The sequence below is a fragment of the Pantherophis guttatus genome, chromosome 1, assembly GCF_059756535.1.
Source record: "Pantherophis guttatus breed Tessera chromosome 1, ASM5975653v1, whole genome shotgun sequence".
Lineage (NCBI taxonomy): Eukaryota > Metazoa > Chordata > Lepidosauria > Squamata > Colubridae > Pantherophis > Pantherophis guttatus.
The window spans coordinates 197,427,093-197,445,815 of record NC_142063.1 but is presented as its reverse complement, the minus strand read 5'-3'; the positions used below and the strand labels follow the sequence as shown (position 1 = coordinate 197,445,815).

Genomic DNA, 18,723 nt, shown 5'->3' with positions numbered 1-18,723 from the left:
GGTGGGGGGAAGCAAGGTAATAATTGGGCATTTCATACTATAAAGGAAATAAATAATGTTGCATGAACTCTATTAAATATTTGTGCATTATGTGAAAAAATATGAAAATGGCAGGTGCAAGAAAAGAGTGCTTTGTTAAATTCCTGTATTTTTGCTCTATGGTATAGCTGAGATCATTATTTGATTAAATAATGCACCTTATTGATTGATTGATTAATTAATTGACTTGAAATCCCATTATTAGTCTTGGTGTAATATCAAACAGACTACAGACTTATCTCCTAATGTGAACAGCAGAAAAGGAAAGTGGAAATTAATGTGAGAATGATTAACTTTCCCTTGGATGATTTTTTAAAAATCACTAACAGGGTCTCACCACAGTAGTGGTAAAATGTGCACAGTTAAAGGCATAGTTTCTTTCAATTGTAATTTAAATTGGCTGACTTCTCCTGAGGATTTTGGACCACAACTAAATCAGAGCGAACCTGGAATCTTTTAGACCAATGTTACTTTGGAAACCAGCTTTGTATTTTTATTCAGATTATCATAAGTGGATTGAAAAAAATGGGATAACCATTAATTGGCAGCAAACAGAGATTTCTTTATCCTTTGCTGCTGTCTCATGGTCATCTGAATTTTTGTAGGCCAGATCAGGGACCTTAAATTTAGAATCACCATTAGATCTCAAGCAAATTCTTCTGGGATCATCTCTTAGAATATTTCCAGTATTCTAAAATAGAATGTTTGCCTGTGAATAGAACTGAATACTGTATATCTGTGCGATGTTCTCTTTCATGGTCCAGCAGATGCATTCAAGTAGATACATGTAAAGTTGTCAATTTCTTCCTATTTTGTCTTCTCTCTACCCATTTTAGGCTTAATATGAATGAGCATTTATTTATGCCTGCCTTGCCCATTGCCCATTCCAGCTGGGAATTCTGGAAGCTGTCACTCTAAATACATCTGGAGACTGGGGAAGGGCAGCTTCAATATTTCCACTTTAAAGTAGCAATCATCCACTACTTAGAAAGATTTTCTAGGATTGCATTAACCTAGTGCCAGTGGAAATGAGCACAGTGCCTATCTGTTTGCTGATTGTTTGCCTGCATCTGTTTCAGTAACAAAATATTTTATTCAGCTCCTCGGAATCATTTGAAAGGGTAACCCGAGCAGCTGTTACTTTTGTGCTACAGCTGCTTTTTTTAATTTGATTGCCAAATCAGCAGCCAAATGCACCACTGCACTCAAGTAAACGAATTCCCAGGGAGTTCTTGAAAATGAGGTACTTTTAAAGATATTTCTTTAGGGAGCATTGATTTCTTTTTCTTTCTCTCTGAGAAGCTCTTTTGTTAATGGGCACTGATTTGACACATGCCAACTCATGCAGTCAGGCTGGCATAGCAGGGCTATTCACCGGGCAACAGGTTCACTTTCTTCTCCTTCGAAAGAAAGGGAAGTCATGTGTAAGCAAAAGGACTTGGCTGCCAAGTCATTTTATGTGTGATGTACGTTTTTGCTTTTCAAGCCTATTTAAATAGCGCCTGAGTTCCAGGAGGTCCTGAAATTAGGTCCGATATTTCATTTCTTGACCTGAATGTTCCCTTTCTTCCAGTTTTTCAGTAACTATTTCCCATGCTTTCATAGAGGGAGCCCTAATAACCATTTGCCACAAAATCAAATATGACATGTTGCACCTTGAAGGCCAACCAAATCACAGTATGAGGTAGGATTTCGTGAATCGAAGTCCGCATCTTCAATTATGTTTGAGGTGTTTCCTCTTTAGGCAGGGATACATCTCACTGTATGGTATAATTTCTCCATCAAATGTCTGTGTATGTTTAAATATACTGTAAATTTCTTTATTCCATGTAAAAACATGCATAGACATACACAGTGTTGCACTGAAATACAGTTGAACTGAAAAATGTGTAGGGTATTACTGGTAATTAGGAAGGTACTGTTAATACAAACATTGGTACGTCAGTGCACTCAAGGAATTTTACCCAATCTGATGCCTTCTGGATTGTTGGGTCTGCAATTCCCAAACTTTGACCAGACTGGGGAAGAGTCACTTCTAGTACTGATAATGTTGGAGTAAATGGATCAGTGGTTTGATTGTGCAGATAAAATTCTGTGGATAATATAAGTAGCTTGTATATTATTTATCTATTTATTAAACTTGTATGCTGTCCACCTTGCCAGAGGCAACTCTTAAGTGGCATACAGGCATTCCATTAAAATTCACTATAAAACATTAAATCAATAAATAAAGACCATAAGTTTAAAATTCAATTAAAATAAAACTCAGGAATGAAGGTGACTATACGTGTCCCAGGACAATGTAGCAGGATCCAATCTGGAGCTAGAGAGAAGTTTCCTGAAGATGGACTCAAGTGGACTTCTGGTGCAGATGGCCAATTAAACGACATGCCCAGGGAAAGATCCCTGAAAGTTTTTTCCTTGGTTGTCACTTTTTCAACTTAGCAATAGAAGGAACCGGCATTCCTTTAGTTTATATGACTCTCCTTGGTTAGGGAGAGTCCTAGAATCATCCCATAAGATCCTCCATATAGCAACCGTCTGCAAGTAGCTTCAGGAGCTGTGCTTCGAAGTGCCAACAGCTGTGAGGGGGGGGAATGCAATCAGTTCGTTGTTGAAAAAGCAACCATGTTGGAATTTATTTTTCAAGCAGACAGTAAGTTGTGCCTTTTGTTTCTTACTCATTTTTAAGGACTATTAATCTTTATTAAACTAAGAGAAGCTCTCTTTAGCCACAGCCTGTTATTCCTTTTTAAAGATCTGTGCCTTTGGGGGGATTTCTTCATTTAACAACAAGGCTGCTAAGGCAAGCTAAAATGAAGAAGTGTGGAGTATCTTTTTTTAAAAAAAAATGATGGAGAAATATAAGGGTAGAAAGTTGTGGCTCTAGTTTATTATTTTTGGTTATTTGTAGCTTGGTCTACTTTGCTGTGGGTGGCAAATTTTTTTGATTTTTATGATTTCTGATTGGCCAGCAATTCTTCAGTGGCTACTCTTTCCCTAAAGAGAGAGTTAAGATGTTTTTTAAAAAAGTACTCCAGAGATGTAAATACGTGTAGAAAGTTACAAATCTACTTCTACATTGTAAATGTAGAGGAGTCAATTGCAATTTTGGAATATAAACCTGACACCAATCTCTGTTATGCTGGTTTAAATATAAACGTCCTAACACAGTTTGAAAGAAGATTTCCAAGAAAATCTGCAACTTTCAAAAGGACAAGTATGGGACTTTTTCTTCATGGAAAATAACAAAGTTGAGAAATTCTTAAGAAAAAGATAACTTTATAACTACGTGATAAACATTCCAGAGAAGAAAAAGATTTTATTTCATGAAGTAAGCTGGAAGGAGTGACTTAAACTTAAAGAATCAATTGGTATTAGGATGGATTTTTATCGGACTGATATTTGTAATTGAAAGTTTTAATGTAAAATGGGTCTGAAATTTTTCCCATTATATATAATGCTTAAGTAATTCTTAAAGTTTGTAAAATATTACTGAAAATGTATTTGAAAATATGTTAAGAAAAAGTTAAAGAAAAAGATATATTAGCTTAAAGAAAAGTTGAGTTTTAAAATTGATACAATTTTATACAAGAAGACCAAATTTATTTTATGAGGATAGCTTGGAGGGAGTGATTTAAATTTAATCAGTTAATCGGAATTAGTTGGAACTTTATTGATCTAGCTGAAAGTGAAGTTTAAAGTATATAAGTTAAGAGGAAGTTAAAAATGTATTAGAACTTTTTGATTTTAAAAATGTTTTTAAAGAAAAAAATAGTGTTTTAAAATAGATGGGGGAAGTATTTTTTCCCTTTAATGTTAAAGAATTAAAGAATCGAGTGAATTTTGTTAATATAAATGGTGATAGTTTATAAAGATTATTAATTGCAAATAGAAATATATATTATTTCCACAACAAGAAGAAAAAGCAGGAATGGTTAAATTGATTGTTTTATTCAAAGAGAAAATACATACATACATATATATTATATGTCATCACTGAGGCTGAAATCACACTCAGAATGTTTTAGGGAGCTAATATAATACAGTATTTCAAGATAATTTGTCAAAAATTCCAAGGTAGCATTTTAATTCATAATAATATGTGCAAATATACACCAATACTAAATAGTCTGTTGATAAATAATACTGGGACCTTACAGCAGGGGGGAAAAAAGTAAGCTAAATAATTGTAAAAACAATATATGTTATTCAGAGCTACTTTGTGGTCCAATAACATCTAAATTTTAATAAAATTATAAACTAATGGCCTATGGAAAAAGAATATTAATCATGTATTTCCTATTTTCTTTGACTTTCCATTGGATCCAGTCTTCATTTGTTCATCTCTCCTCTTCTCTGCCTTGTACATGTCCTTGTTCTGTGCCTTCCTCTCCCTAATCTATTCATTCTGTCATGTTTCCACTCTGTAAAATGCGGGAATTTTTGAACATACCTACTTGTTATGGTTTTAAGAAAGTTAAAATGACTATAACAAATTACCGAGGGGTATTGATGGAAAATATGCAACTCTTTCTTCTTATGTAATCACAACCATAATTGTTAATGTGTCCCACGTCACAGCATCTGTAACTTTTCACCCAATTTACATGGGGACTTTTTTTCTCCGATGTATTCCTTACTAGATTGCAGCTGTCTTGTACACTTTATAAGATTTATTAATATATTAAGAGTTTTTCTGATCTGAAGGAAGACAGCCTTTGAGGCCTGAATGCCGTTTCCTCTTGAATTCTCCAGGTGACTATAGAGGTTGTTGATGGAACAGAGTCTGAATCAGAGAAAGGTCTTCAAAGGGAAAGCAGCAAAACCAGCTGGCCTGTCCTGTCCCCAAACTGGAGAAACTGGTGGCAAAGATCCGCACCTTCCATCACTCGCATGAGTAGTGGTGACCAGGATTACAAATACGATAGCACGACTGAAGACAGCAACTTCCTAAATCCCTTGAATGGCGGGTGGGATAGGCATCCATCAAGTCATCGGATGTTTGAATCAAAGGAGCAGCCCGAATATGGTGAGTGAGCAAAAACCTCACTGGCAAATGTGTGGACAAAACAGATGTCCATAACAAGGGCAGAATGTTTGTGCATGCGGATAGTGAAAAGAAAGAGCAGGAAAAGTCAGGTAGAAAGGCAAGTGGATGTGATTCTATTCACAAACATCAAGGCTTCTGTACTGACAATGAACTTGTTTAGAAGCAGTGGAACTTTACAGAGTCAAAATGGTACCACCCAGGCAGAAGAAGGATGTGTTAAGCAGTGCTGTTGGAATTTCTCCAGAAAGAGAAAGATGGGACCATGCTCAAAAACAAAACAAATTAAACTCACAAATTATTAGAAAAGGTTGAAAAACAATACAAAGTGGGTAGGAAAGGGCATGACTGACTGGAAATACATTTAGTAAAAATCTGCATTGCAACATTTTGCTGCAGGGCTGACTACAACATACATAAATCCCCAACCAGCATGCGGCTAGCAACCCAGATTGGGTCTACTTTCAACAGCCAGGCTTTCGTGGTGTCCACTTCCATTTTCCTAATTATTATTATTTTTTGTCTCTTCCTTTTCAGATTACATAGAGGGTGAAGGAGACTGGAGTCTGTGGTCAGTTTGTAGTACAACCTGTGGAAGTGGCAATCAGAAACGCACCAGGACCTGTGGATATGCCTGCACAGCCACTGAATCAAGGACATGTGACCGACCAAACTGCCCGGGTAGGAAATAGAGAACAGAATTGTTCATAGCCATGACCCATGTACAAGTATACCCCCCACCCCCATGCGTGTGTGTGTAGATCTAGACCAAATCATTTGTAGTACAAGAAGGAGCTGCTGAGGTATCTGGAACTATTTCCTTGCTTGCATCTTTGTAAAGTACATAATAACATAAAGTCAGTGGTGAAATCCAATTTTTTTTACTACCGGTTCTGTGAGCGTGGCTTGGTGGGTGTGGTGTGGCTTGGTGGGCATGGCTTGGTGGGCGTGGCAGGGGAACGATACTGCAAAATCTCCATTCCCACCCCACTCCAGGGGGAAGGATACTGCAAAATCTCCATTCCCACCGCACTCTGGGGCCAGCCACAGATGGTATTTGCTGGTTTTCCGAACTACTCAAAATTTCTGCTACCGGTTCTCCAGAACCTGTCAGAACCTGCTGGATTTCACCCCTGCATTAAAGTGTTTCCCTGCCTCAAAAGGCTCCTCAATCACACTTTTTATTTAAGTATCTTCCATTTCTCGGTATGGTCTACAGACAGTTGGCAGGAAAAAAATGTGCATTTCTTGCAAAATGCACTAGATGGAGTAGTACTGGAATTAAGAGTCTCATGCCTCTTCTAATTGTTCCTCCCATTATGTAATATTAAGCTAATATGAAATCTTGAAGATTGTGTAATTAAATCAGATTTCAGAGCACTAAGAAAAGTTATACTCTACAGTGTTTTTCAAGGAAGAGTGGCTGAGATCAAGATAGCACATGCCTCTTTTGTGCTGTCTTAGGCTCCTAACTCTGAAATAAGCATTCTGGTAACTATTGATGAGTTCAGCCACTGGAGTGCTCCCTTTCTAATACTTTTTCCTCATGCCTCTATTATACTGTTTGAAATGCCATTAGAGAACCTCCTCTGTGACTCAGACTGTAACACTTGCTGTACTGAACAATAGCTTCCCAGAAACTAGCACACACTCATCTAACAAGGGTAATCTTTCAGCAAGGGAGAATGCGGCTTATTTATTAATAGCAGGATGGGCCAACTTTTGAAGATAGCTCTGGTAGATTGGCTGACTGGCTTCTCTTTTCACCAAGAGAGCAGGACTTTCCACACTGCATACTTCCCCACTGCACAGGCAAACCAAATGCAAATTTTCAGATGGCCTCTTTAATCACCATTCAGAATTTTGAAATGTCCTAGGTCAGTGATAGCGACCCTTTTCGGCACCAAGTGCCAAGAGCACTTTGCGTGTGTGCGCACCCATCAGGGCCATGACCAGGAAGAGGAGCTGCCCAGGGAGTATGCACGCCCCAGATAAGGTACTTCTGATTTCTGGTGTGTGCATGCACACTGGCAAACAAGCCTTCCGGTTACTGCCACGAATGTGCATGTGCCGATTAGCTGGTTGGCGTGCATGTTCACACTGGAAAACGGAAGACCAGCTCTTCCGGTTTCTGGCACTGTCGCACGCACAAAGGCCAGCTGATCGTCATGTGCGCATGCGCTCCAGAAACCCGGAAGAGGAACGGGTGATGGCACATATGCCAGGCGACATTTCTCCATGTGCCACTTAGGGCACGTGTGCCATAGTTTGCCATCACGGTCCTAGGTAAATATGGTTATGGCTGTTTTATGATTTAATGCAAGCAGTAGAGTTACAGTGAATTCTAATCTCTTGTTGGGCAGAAAGTACAATATTCACAATTTCTGTATGTGAAAATGTGATATTATTTATAATTTGGCTGCTCCAAAAAGCTTCAAATAATAGGCTTGCATGAGGCAAACTCAAGACGTAGAAGGAGAATACAGAAAATGATACATTGAAATGATAAAGAAATCATTTTGCTGTTTCTTCAAATTTCTCCATGCAGTGTAAAGGAACTAAACTGCAGAACATTGAGTAAGGGCAGGGTTTTTGACTGCCTTAAAAGTTACATATTTCTTATTGGGAGTACTGGGAGTACTTTAGTCCCTGTATCTTGGGGATGGGATCTGAGTGAACTCAGGGGTTCATGGCTTCCATGTTACCCATGGGCCTGTCCCAGAAGTTTCAAACCTGATAATAAAGACCATCGGACTTGGTCTTTACTTCAGAAGAGATTCAAAATAAAGTGAAAATGCAAGACATTGTCATCTGTATTTCTAATTTGTAGTCAGATCCCTTTCTGATGTATGCACTCATTGTTAGCATACTGGACCATTGCAAAGGTGAGGGACCAGTCAAGATGGTCTGCCCCAGGCAACTGATGGACTTACTGCATTTTCTGAGGCACTTGGGAGAATTACCCAGCTTTCTTGTGGGCAGTTCTGCCATGCAACTTGCTCACTTTTGAAATTGAAAGGAGCAAAGGCATTGCCTCTGCAGAAGATTGCCTCCCTTCATGCATCCTGAGGGTTTTCAGTGAGATGCTATGGGAGATGAAGGAGATGAAAAGACACCACCTAGAGCAATGGTGGAAGAAAAGAAAGGGTGAATATATAACCAAACAAATAGCATTCCCATGTTTGAGAGAATATCATGGATATAAGAATTGTGAAGTGTGCACATTTCTCCATTGTTACTGCCTTTTGCAGATTTATATCCAGCACCTTTGTTCAAGATTATATTCCTTCCTGGAGAGGGACAAGTGTGAAGATATTCCTGCAGGCCCATGTGACATGTTAACAAAGTTCTTTGCAAATAAAATCATTCTCATTTACTTAGAGATGGGTGCAATGGCATACTGGCAAGGGATAGTGAGATGAACTTGGATAGTGATATTTGAGCTGTGAAAGCAGATATGGATATGTACTCTTGTTATCTGTACATGTAAGGATTCATGTTCTACCTGTCTTACTCATGCAGCTAGGTGGGGCATGTAATTGGATTTGAGAGGTAGTTAACACCTTTTTGAAGAAGGGGGAGGCCATCTATCTTTAAGGAGGCAATGCTGAACCGTCTTCTGAAGGGATCATCTCTCAATCCAGTTACCTTAGGCAATGATCTCCAAACTTCGCTTTTAAGAAAGGTTTTGGAGAAGATATTGGGGCATTAATTACAGACGATCCCTGATCTCTTTCAGCCAAGTTCCAGACCTGAATATGGAAGGGAACAGTCCTGATTTCCCTCCTACATGATCTTTGTCAGAACCATTACTACCTTTATAGCCTTCCATAGCTTCAGTACTTACATAACTTCTTTCACAAGATTTTGTGTGTGTGTGTGTGTGTGTGTGTGTGTGTGTGTGTGTGTGTGTGTGTGTAGGAAGCATGTATTGATGATTCTCACCCTGCATGTGGTGAAGGGAAAACACTGGCATGCTTTCTCAGAAGCTGCCCACGTACTCTGGAACTCCTTATTTCTTCTGAATCTCCTGGCCTACAGAAAAAATGTTGAGCCCTGCTATTCGGCACTGTATTGGGGTGCCAATGGTGTGAGCATTGCCTTGAGGCTACAGATAGTCCTCAATTTATGACCACAATTGAAAATTGATGTTGCAAAGCAAGACAGTTGTTAACTTAATTTTGCCTCATTTTATGACCTTTCTTGCCATAGTTGTTAAGCAAGTCACTGCAGTTGTTAAATGAATCTGGCTTCCCCATTGACTTTGCTTGTAAGGTCGCAAAAGGTGACTCCAGGACACTGCAACTGACTTAAATATGAATGAATTGCCAAACATTTGAACTTTAATCACGTGTCCATGGGAATGCTGCAATAGTCATAAGCGTGAAAAATGGTCATAAGTCACTTTTTTCAGTGCCACTATAACTTCAAACGGTCACTAAACAAATGGTTATAAGTCAAGGACTATCTGTAGTTCTCTAGTGTGTTTTTTTTTTCAATCTATCACAGTATTTGCTATATTTTAACATTTTGGGTTGATTGTAAATTACCCCGAGTTCAAGGAACTAGTTAGCAAAATTCAGTTAACAACTGTTTTGCTTAGCAACATAGATTTTCAGTTGTGGTCATGAGCTGAAGATTTATTGTGTATAAATATAAATACACAATGACTTTTGTATGATAATCCTAAATTGCATTAACAGAGGGATACAATCAAGATCAAGTGAGGTACTAATACCACTCTATAAAGCCCTAGTAAGACCACACCTAGAATACTGCATCCAGTTTTGGTCACCACACTATAAAAAAGATGTTGAGACTCTAGAAAAAGTGCAGAGGAGAGCAACCAGGATGATTAGGGGACTGGAGACTAAAACATATGAAGAACGGTTACATGAACTGGGCATGGCTAGTTTAGTGAAGAGAAGGACCAGGGGAGACACGATAGCCGTCTTCCAATACTTGAGAGGCTGCCACAGAGAGGAGGGGGTCAAATTGTTTTCCAAAGCACCTGAAGGCCAGACAAGGAATAATGGATGGAAAATGACCAAGGAGAGATTCAATCTAGAAATGAGGAGGAACTTTCTGACAGTGAGAACAATCAACCAATGGAACAGCTTGCCTTCGGAAGCTGTGGGAGCTTCATCACTTGAGACTTTCAAGAAAAGATTGGACTGCCATTTGTCAGAAATGGTATAGGGCCGTGATGGCGAACCTATGGCACGCGGGCCACAGGTGGCACACGGGATCATATCTGTGGGCACGCAAGTGTTGCCCTATGTCAGCTCCACCAGCTGATTTTCGGGCCTTCCGGGCCCACTGGAAATCGGGAAATGGGCTGTTTCCAGCCTCGGAGGGCCTCCAGGTGGAGTGGGGAAGGCCATTTTCACCCTCTGCAGGCTTCTAGAAAGGCTCTGAAGCCTGGGGAGGGCAAAAAAATGGCCTTCCGGTCTCACCGGAAGTCAGGAAACAGGCCGTTTCTGGTGTCCGGAGGGCCTCCGGGGGGGTGAGGAAGGCCGTTTTTGCCCTCTCCAGGCTCCAGAGGAAAACAGGCCTACCGGGCCCACTGTGCCACCGCATGCCAAAAGCAAGAGGAGTGCGGGGGAGTCATGCGCACATGAGCAGGGGGTCAGGAAGCATTGAATTATGGGTCTGGGCACGTGCACATGCAACCCCCCCTGCAACCCCCACTTTTGGCACGCGACAGCAAAAAGGTTAGCCATCACTGGTATAGGGTCTCCTGCTTGAGCGGGGGGTTGGACTAAATGACCTATAAGGTCCCTTCCAACTCTATTAATCTGTTAAAAAAAGCATACACTTGTAAAGCAGAAAGGTGACTCCTTCCTCTAGTTTCCTGGCTGGACCAGCCAAACATAAATAAATTCCTCTTTCCTAGCTGAGGAACAGTGTTCTCTTCTGAGGGGAAATAGCCCATTGCTTACATAGACTAAGACCTAAAACAGCCCTCTCTGGTGCCCATCATGATGAGAAAGTTGAGACACAGCAGGAGAGAGACTCCTACTGCTGTGTCTTCCCTAGCATTGCCACAAAGTAGGCCTGAGTCTTATATGGGGTTTGTCCCATATAAGGGATCCCTGAACAAGGAGAAGATAAAGGGGACATGGACTGCTACTATGGTTGCTGACGAGTTGTATAATGCCAGCAAGAGGAGATAAGATTGTTCCTTCTTGACATGCCCTTTGCTTCCTTCCATGCTATTTCTCTGCTATGTGTGTTATTTATTTATTTATTATTTAATATGCTGCCCCTCTCACTATCCAAAGTGACTCTGGGTGGCTTACAACGTGATAAAAACATTTTTTTAAAAGCATTAAAATAGGAATGAAGCTTCTGCTAGGCTTCAACCCTATATGGCTAGAATTGTGGTTCTTGTGAAGTCTGGCAGTGAGGGTAGTCTGGATCCTCCATGTGTGTGGATCCCAAGGTGGCCTCCTTCACCGCCTTCTCTATTTGTACATCCTTAGGAGGAGGCCTCCCATACAATGGTGGTTTCTTTAAAGCTGAAGATGAATATCCCCAATATTTTCCCTGCCAAACATCTCAGTCACATTGTTTTAATAAGCCGTAGCATCAAGAGCACATCCTGTTTTTAAATAATGATTTGCTAATAATGCAGTTGGAATGCACAGCGTTCATCCGCTCGCACTTCAAGCATGCAATAATGAAAAGCTTTACTACTTTGTAGTTTTTGTCTTTTTCCAAATTGTTGTAATCTTTAATGATGCCTGAAAATACGGACTTCAAAATACCAAAAAGAAACGTGTTTCAAAACCCTGTACTCATTTCAAGACAATTCTGAATATCAGAGTACACAAACACTGAGTTTATAACTGATTTATGGTGCTCTGGCAAGCAATCATTGTTCATGAGTTTATTACATGTCTGATTTTTAATGTGCTGGCTTTCTTTTGACTTTGTTGTATCCTTCCCAGAGGCTGTAAATAATGTTCAATAAATACTTTTTTTTTTTTTGCAAAATAAATGTATGCATATGCTCTTGCTCTCTCCAAGTACAGTGGGACTATTTGAAACAACCCTGTGTTTTCCTTCTTCCAAATAATTTATATAGGTCTCGAGGACACATTCAGAACAGCAGCCACAGAAGTGAGCTTACTTGCAGGAAGTGAAGAATTCAATGCCACAAAGCTCTTTGAAGTTGGTAAGCAGATAATAGCAAAAAGTGTGGGGTTTTTCCTATCTTAAACTTAGCGTAAGTGACTTAGGTAGACCCAAGTTCACTCGCTCAGGAATCTTTTGACAGTCATGATCTATACCACTATATATCGGCTGAGGGGGACATGAATTGTGATTGAAAGCATCCAGGCAGTGCTACATTTAAGGCAGCTACCTCAGATTGTATGTTAGTGGCTCTGTATAAAAAGGGCCTCTAGTGTGAAGTGAACTCTCAAATCTCGCTCTGCCAACATTTTCTGGGTTTGAATGGAGCCTCCATCAACCTTTTCCAGGAGATCTGTGATTTCCAATGCAGAAATTCTAACAAAAGTGACTGTTTTCAGCTGTATCATGGGCGTTCCAAGTTAAATAACACGACGAAGACAAAAGGCAAGAGCTGAATAATACAGCTGAATATAATAAGTTCAGGAAGTCTTCTTGAACAATAAATAGCTTTATAAGATCTATCCACAGTGGTTAGGACATCGTTAAGTCAAAGGATCACTTAGGAATGCAAACGAAAGCCAAGGATTTCCCTGAAATTTGCAAAATATTTGGACTTTAGATACATATTCACCACCTCATCACTCATGACCATTCCACTTATGGCACATCCTGACTTGGCCAGATTTCTTGCTATCTTACCAAATATTATAAGAGGAATATGAGTCATTTCTGGATTCAGTTATAAGAGGCTATTTTAATATCATCAGTTAAAAGAGAATAATAATTAGGACTTAATGCAGCTACTTTTTAAAAAAGAAATAGTGCGTAGTAGACAAAGACAAATTCAACTTTTATTTTTGCACAATAATAAGAAAGCACGTGAAATGTTATGTTCTGGTATCAGTGCATTACAGTATTCCTGCTTCAATTCCAGTACGGCTCAAGAATGTGTTTTGTTTTGTTTTAAACCAACAACTTCAGCAGCAACAAAAACTTGAGAATATAAGCATTCAAGGAGAAAGGATAGCAAATATATAAATTGTCACTGACATTGATTCTAAGAAATTTGCTTTGAGGCTCAAGAATGTGTTCTTTGAAAATAATATTGAAAGCATCTGGATTTATACATTGTTTTATTGGATTACTTTTAAATATTTTAAATAGCCTTTGGGGGCCAGATCCTTACAAGTCAGCTTATCAATCAATTAATAGAATTATTTCTGCAATAAAGAATACTTGTATAAAATAATTTAATTCAGCTTATGACTTTTTAAAAACAGAAACAGTTAGATATCAATCAATTAATTAAAAAGTCCTGTCATAATTCTTGACTAAAAGTTTTGTTTTATGTTGATTTAAAGCTTGTACTAAAGGGATAAACATCCAGCCCTTGTGAAGAAATTGAGGAAAACATTACTTTACTAAAAAGTAATGTAACTCTTTGTTAAAATGTCACAGTGCTACTCATTATCAAAACCTGCCTTTTGACACTTGAGAGATACAGTAAGACAAAGAAGGAGAACCTGTGGTCTTCCAGTTGTTGTCACATAACCTTAGCACATCCAGTGGGTGCTGGGAGTTGCAGTTTAGTAACATCTAGAGGGCCACAGATTCCAAACCAATCAGTAAATCGTGCATTTACGATTTTAATATGGTGTTTGATGTGTTTTTCCCCCCCTTTTGTCCTCCTTTCTCTTCTTCAGATACGGATAGCTGTGAAAGGTGGATGAGTTGCAAAAGTGAATTCTTAAAGAAGTACATGCACAAAGTAGTCAATGATCTTCCCCCTTGTCCTTGCACATACCCCACCGAAGTAGCTTATAGCACCGCAGAGATCTACGACCGTCTGAAAAGGAAGAACTTTCGCTGGAAAGATGCAAGTGGGCCAAAAGAAAAACTGGAGATCTATAAGCCCAGTGCCCGCTACTGCATCCGGTCCATGCTGTCCTTGCAGAGTACCACCTTGGCAGCCCAGCACTGCTGCTATGACGACAGCATGCAGCTGATTACCCGAGGGAAAGGGGCTGGCACCCCCAACCTGATCAGCATCGAGTTCTCTGCAGAACTTCATTACAAGGTGGATGTTTTGCCTTGGATCATTTGCAAAGGGGACTGGAGTAGGTACAATGAAGCTCGGCCACCTAACAATGGTCAGAAATGTACAGAAAATCCTTCGGAGGAGGACTATTACAAACAATTTCAGGAAGCAAGAGAGTACTGAAGACGAGTGTGGGAGGAGCAGATTTCTTTGAAAACTTCAAAAAGATGGGTGGTGGCAAACAGGACGCTCCAGTGAATGAACCTTTGAAAATGGGATTTATCTCCCCACTCACTGTACATAGTTGTACAAAATATACAATTTTTCTAAAGTATTTTATTTATGTTTGCATGTAGATACGGCATATAGTCCCTCTCACCTTTGCACACATGAAAGTATCTCAACAAACCTTTATACACATTCTGCTTCCATTAAGATGAGTTTACACTCATATATCCCCATAGAGACTACATTAGCTGTAGTTAAAAGTGAGTATCATTGGATTTCACATGAAAAGAAAATTGCTTCTCAGTGCCTCAGCCATTCAGAATAAATGTTTGCTATTAGAAAGATCTACATATATTGAAAGTAGTATTGAAATGTGGTTTTTAGGAATACATTTTGAGGATAACATTTTGGCTCACTAAGAAAATAGTGACCAGATTCATTGCAGATGTGATGAAAGTTAAGTTCAAATCAAATTGTTCCTTTGCTTTGCATCAAAAGGCTGAACCTTTTGGCTGACTTCCAGAGAAATCCTGGGCTGGAGCATCTTGACATTGGAGGCTTTGACTATTCCAAAATACTCCTAGCATCAGGATGAGATTAGCAGGACCATAATCTGAAAGGAGTAGTTGTTATTGCTCCTGGTATTATTATTGTAATAGTTTAATTTTTCTCATGATTGTAAAGAGGCAGGATGAGGACCAAAAGCACTGTGGATTCTCAGCCCCTACTAACCTGCTGCCACACACATCCTTATGACCCTTTTCCCGTGTGGTTTTCTGACATCGGAAACAACAGAGAGAGGTTGATAGAGTGGATGGAAACAAGGATCCGGTGTGAAACTACCCAATCTGACATTACAATTCTGTCTCTGAGCCTGGAGGCAAAGAAAAAAACCCAAACCCTTCCCATTCTGCTCAGTCCCCACTCTGTAATCGTTCAAATGATTGCAGTTTCCCATTAATAAACCCCTACAGTTTACCTCTGATATGGGACTCCCTTATTCTGCCAAAAGCATATGCGTGCCTTCCAGATAGGATTGCTAAATCAAAGCTAAGGAGTAGCAGAAATTTAAAAAAAAAAAACATAAATTAAATGATCTCTTTAGAGATAGATATGAATAAAGAAACAAAACGCACAAAAATATATTTAGACATATTTAAGGGAAGAAGAAAAGGGCAGAAGGCATGGACAATTATTTGCGAAGCAGACAGATGCATTCATGAGCAAAGATTTTAAGGAAGCCTCAGAGCGTGGAACAAAATTGTGGTTCACATCTAAAGGATCTGGAATAGCAATACACAGTAAATCTGACTAGCCAACTGGGAAAGCATCAAATGTGTTTCGGCCTCCAAAAGAGGGTTTGTGTATTTGATGAAAAGATGATGTGTCATTTTATGGCTGATAGGGCTTATTTCCTCTATCCTAACTGCTCATAAATAAGCAGTTTCTGTGTTCATCCTCTGGTTTGGGATCTGTGTACATCAGGGGTGAAATCCAGCAGGTTCTGACAAGTTCTGGAGAACCGGTAGCAGAAATTTTGAGTAGTTCGGAGAACCGGCAAATACTAACTCTGGCTGGCCCCAGAGTGGGGTGGGAATGGAGATTTTGCAATATCTTTCCCCCAGGAGGGGAGGGAATGGAGATTTTGCAGTATCCTTCCCCTGGAGTGGAGTGGGAATGGAGATTTTGCAATATCCTTCCCCTGCCACGCCCACCAAGCCACACCCACAGAACTGGTAGGGAAAAAATTTGTATTTCACCCCTGGTGTACATGATACTCATCCTCTCCATTAAAGGTGCTTTAAATTCCTCTTTGCTAGCAGTGTAGAGACATGCTCTCTATGCCACTGCAATGTAATCCAGATACAGTAGATACAAATGTACCACTGGCAATGGGATTTAAATGGCATTCTGATACATTCATAGATATACAGTGTTAAGAAAAATAAGGCCCCTTCCACTGCAGAGCTTGCCGTACACATACTGCTTGGTGTTTAGAGAGATCTATTGCAGGGAACAATTTGAAGCAGAATCCTTGTGAGGCTTTAATTGTATGTATAAGCACATCTGAAAGGACATCTTTTTGGAAGAGAATTGATTTTAAACATCTTGCTCTCCCTCACTTTTCTATTATATTGCAAATGCATGCAGTGTGTTATCTTTTATTTTTTTAAAAGATTGATCAGTTCTGGGTGGGGATTGTCAATTCTTTAATTTAAACATATTACATTTGTAGCATACATATTTATTCATCTTTAGTTAGTAAGAATTTGTAAAGTTAAATTTGAAAGGTTAGAAACTTCCTGGTAACCCAAGATCGTTCCATAAGGAAATTACATAACAATCCAAAGCAAACTTACAAATGAAGCAATTCTAAAACATACACTAGTTTGTGTGTTCTCATTAAGTGAGTGCTAAAATGTTTCTTTTAAAATGCTCCACTGAAGAAAGCCAGCAGAACTGGTGAGAACCAGCCCACTGACTATGTCTCTTGATAGAATAACTTAATGGCCAAGTTTTATCTATGCAAGAATAGCTTCATTCTTAATGTTACTCTTTGTGTGTTTGTGTGTGTGTGTGTGTGTGTGTGTGTTTAAAGCAAACAGCTAAAGAAGGAAAAATAAAGTATTCTGTAACATACTATTAATGCTGCCTATTGTAACAAGACTCATTAAGGACAAACAGAGGACATTATTTTAATGTATATCTTTCACCTCATTTATTTGAACTCCAAGGGCATTTAACCTGCCAAGACAGAAATCCTTTGGCAGTCTGTAGCAATGTGTTTTCAAAATCATTGCAGCTTTTTCCACACCAGTTCTGGAACATTTTAAAAAGAAAACTATTTCTCCATCTGTGGTCCTTGGTGATTATATTTCAAAATAATATCATAGTTACTGATTTTGCTTGGAAAAAATATTTTAGCTTGCTAGGTTTTTTTTTTGTTTTTGTTTTTTAGTATCTCATTGACTAATGTAACAGAATATAGTCTGCTTAACTCCAACATGCAGGATTAAATTCACATCCAAAACTCGGGGGGTTTTAGGTAACGAAGTGTGAGCCTGTGTATAAATGTAATGTGATCTTTTGCTACATAAGTGCATCAGAAAACCCATAATATCAAGTAGTATCCAATTCATGGAGATTTACTGAGATAATATCCTTCACTCCTCTCTCTGGAAACTGCAATTATAGTGATGTGCCATCAAGTCAGGTCCAGGCCCTGCCTGGCAAATGTTTGACAATTGCCTTTCAACTTGCTCTGTTCCGACTAATACAGTAATATAGAGTTCTTCCAAAGGTATTCTTGCAATCTCATCGATTCTATCCACCTTCCCTTATGCATTGTCTTCCTCTTTGACTTCTCTCAAACTTCCTAATTTTTTTCTAGTCCCTCAACAAAAATACGTGAACCCCTGCTTGCTATTCACCTGGACAGCCAACAGTCAAGTGTTAACTTCATCTTGGATTTAGAGATACTTTTAGGAATTACCTTCAAATCCACAATTCAAAAGCATCTTTCTTTGAACACTTCTCAAAATCCAGCTTCCATAACTATATATTAACACTAAAAAAAATGCCATTCTTTATTTTGGTTGATTTAAAAGTATCGTGGTCTTTCATGATTTTGTTTATGATTGTCATTGTATTCCTCCCTTGGATTATCTCCTTTATTTCTCCAGTATATTGTCTAACTTCATTCTTGAGCACCAAAAAGAAAAAAAAGAGGAGATATATCCACACACACCCCTCTGCTTTCCTGTCAAATGTGAGTTTATTCTATATGCTGGATTTTGTTTTCATATTCGTCATTAACTCAAAATTTTAATGTGCCATTTTTATGCTCAGAATAAATTCTTCTATGTCTCTTTGTGTTTAATTGTCTATGCCATGACTGAGTTTATATACTTAACTATTTTAAACCAACTGTGGATTTTCTTTATAAACACTCTGCAACAAAATGCGTACTCCTGCTATGTGCATTTTCCCATTTATCATAAATATCTGCCTTTCAGTGTATCAATCTTCCAGTCACCGTCATGGGAAGCAGAAAGGTCAAGATGCATGCAGGAATTTGAACGGGCCATTTCCAAAACAGGCAATGATATGGCGAGAAGAAAAGGGAGGAAGAGTTGAAGTTTGGAGAAAAATAAGGAGAGTTCCAGCATTACTTAGCATGTAAACTATATACTAGGTTGGGCAGCTGACAGTCCTAAAGCTATATACA

At 39.0% G+C, this 18,723-nt stretch overlaps 1 protein-coding gene across 1 annotated transcript in view; it reads left to right on the top strand.

Annotated features, from left to right (window-relative positions):
- Window positions 1-18,375, top strand: part of ISM1 (isthmin 1) — a 38,472-nt gene extending 20,097 nt beyond the window's left edge. The window contains exons 3-6 of the mRNA XM_034432388.3: window positions 4,798-5,071; window positions 5,627-5,770; window positions 12,180-12,269; window positions 13,933-18,375. Of these exons, the coding sequence (XP_034288279.2) occupies window positions 4,798-5,071; window positions 5,627-5,770; window positions 12,180-12,269; window positions 13,933-14,450 (1,026 nt within the window). The 3' untranslated portion in view covers window positions 14,451-18,375. The remainder of the gene's footprint in view (window positions 1-4,797; window positions 5,072-5,626; window positions 5,771-12,179; window positions 12,270-13,932) is intronic.
- Window positions 18,376-18,723: the final 348 nt, after the last annotated feature.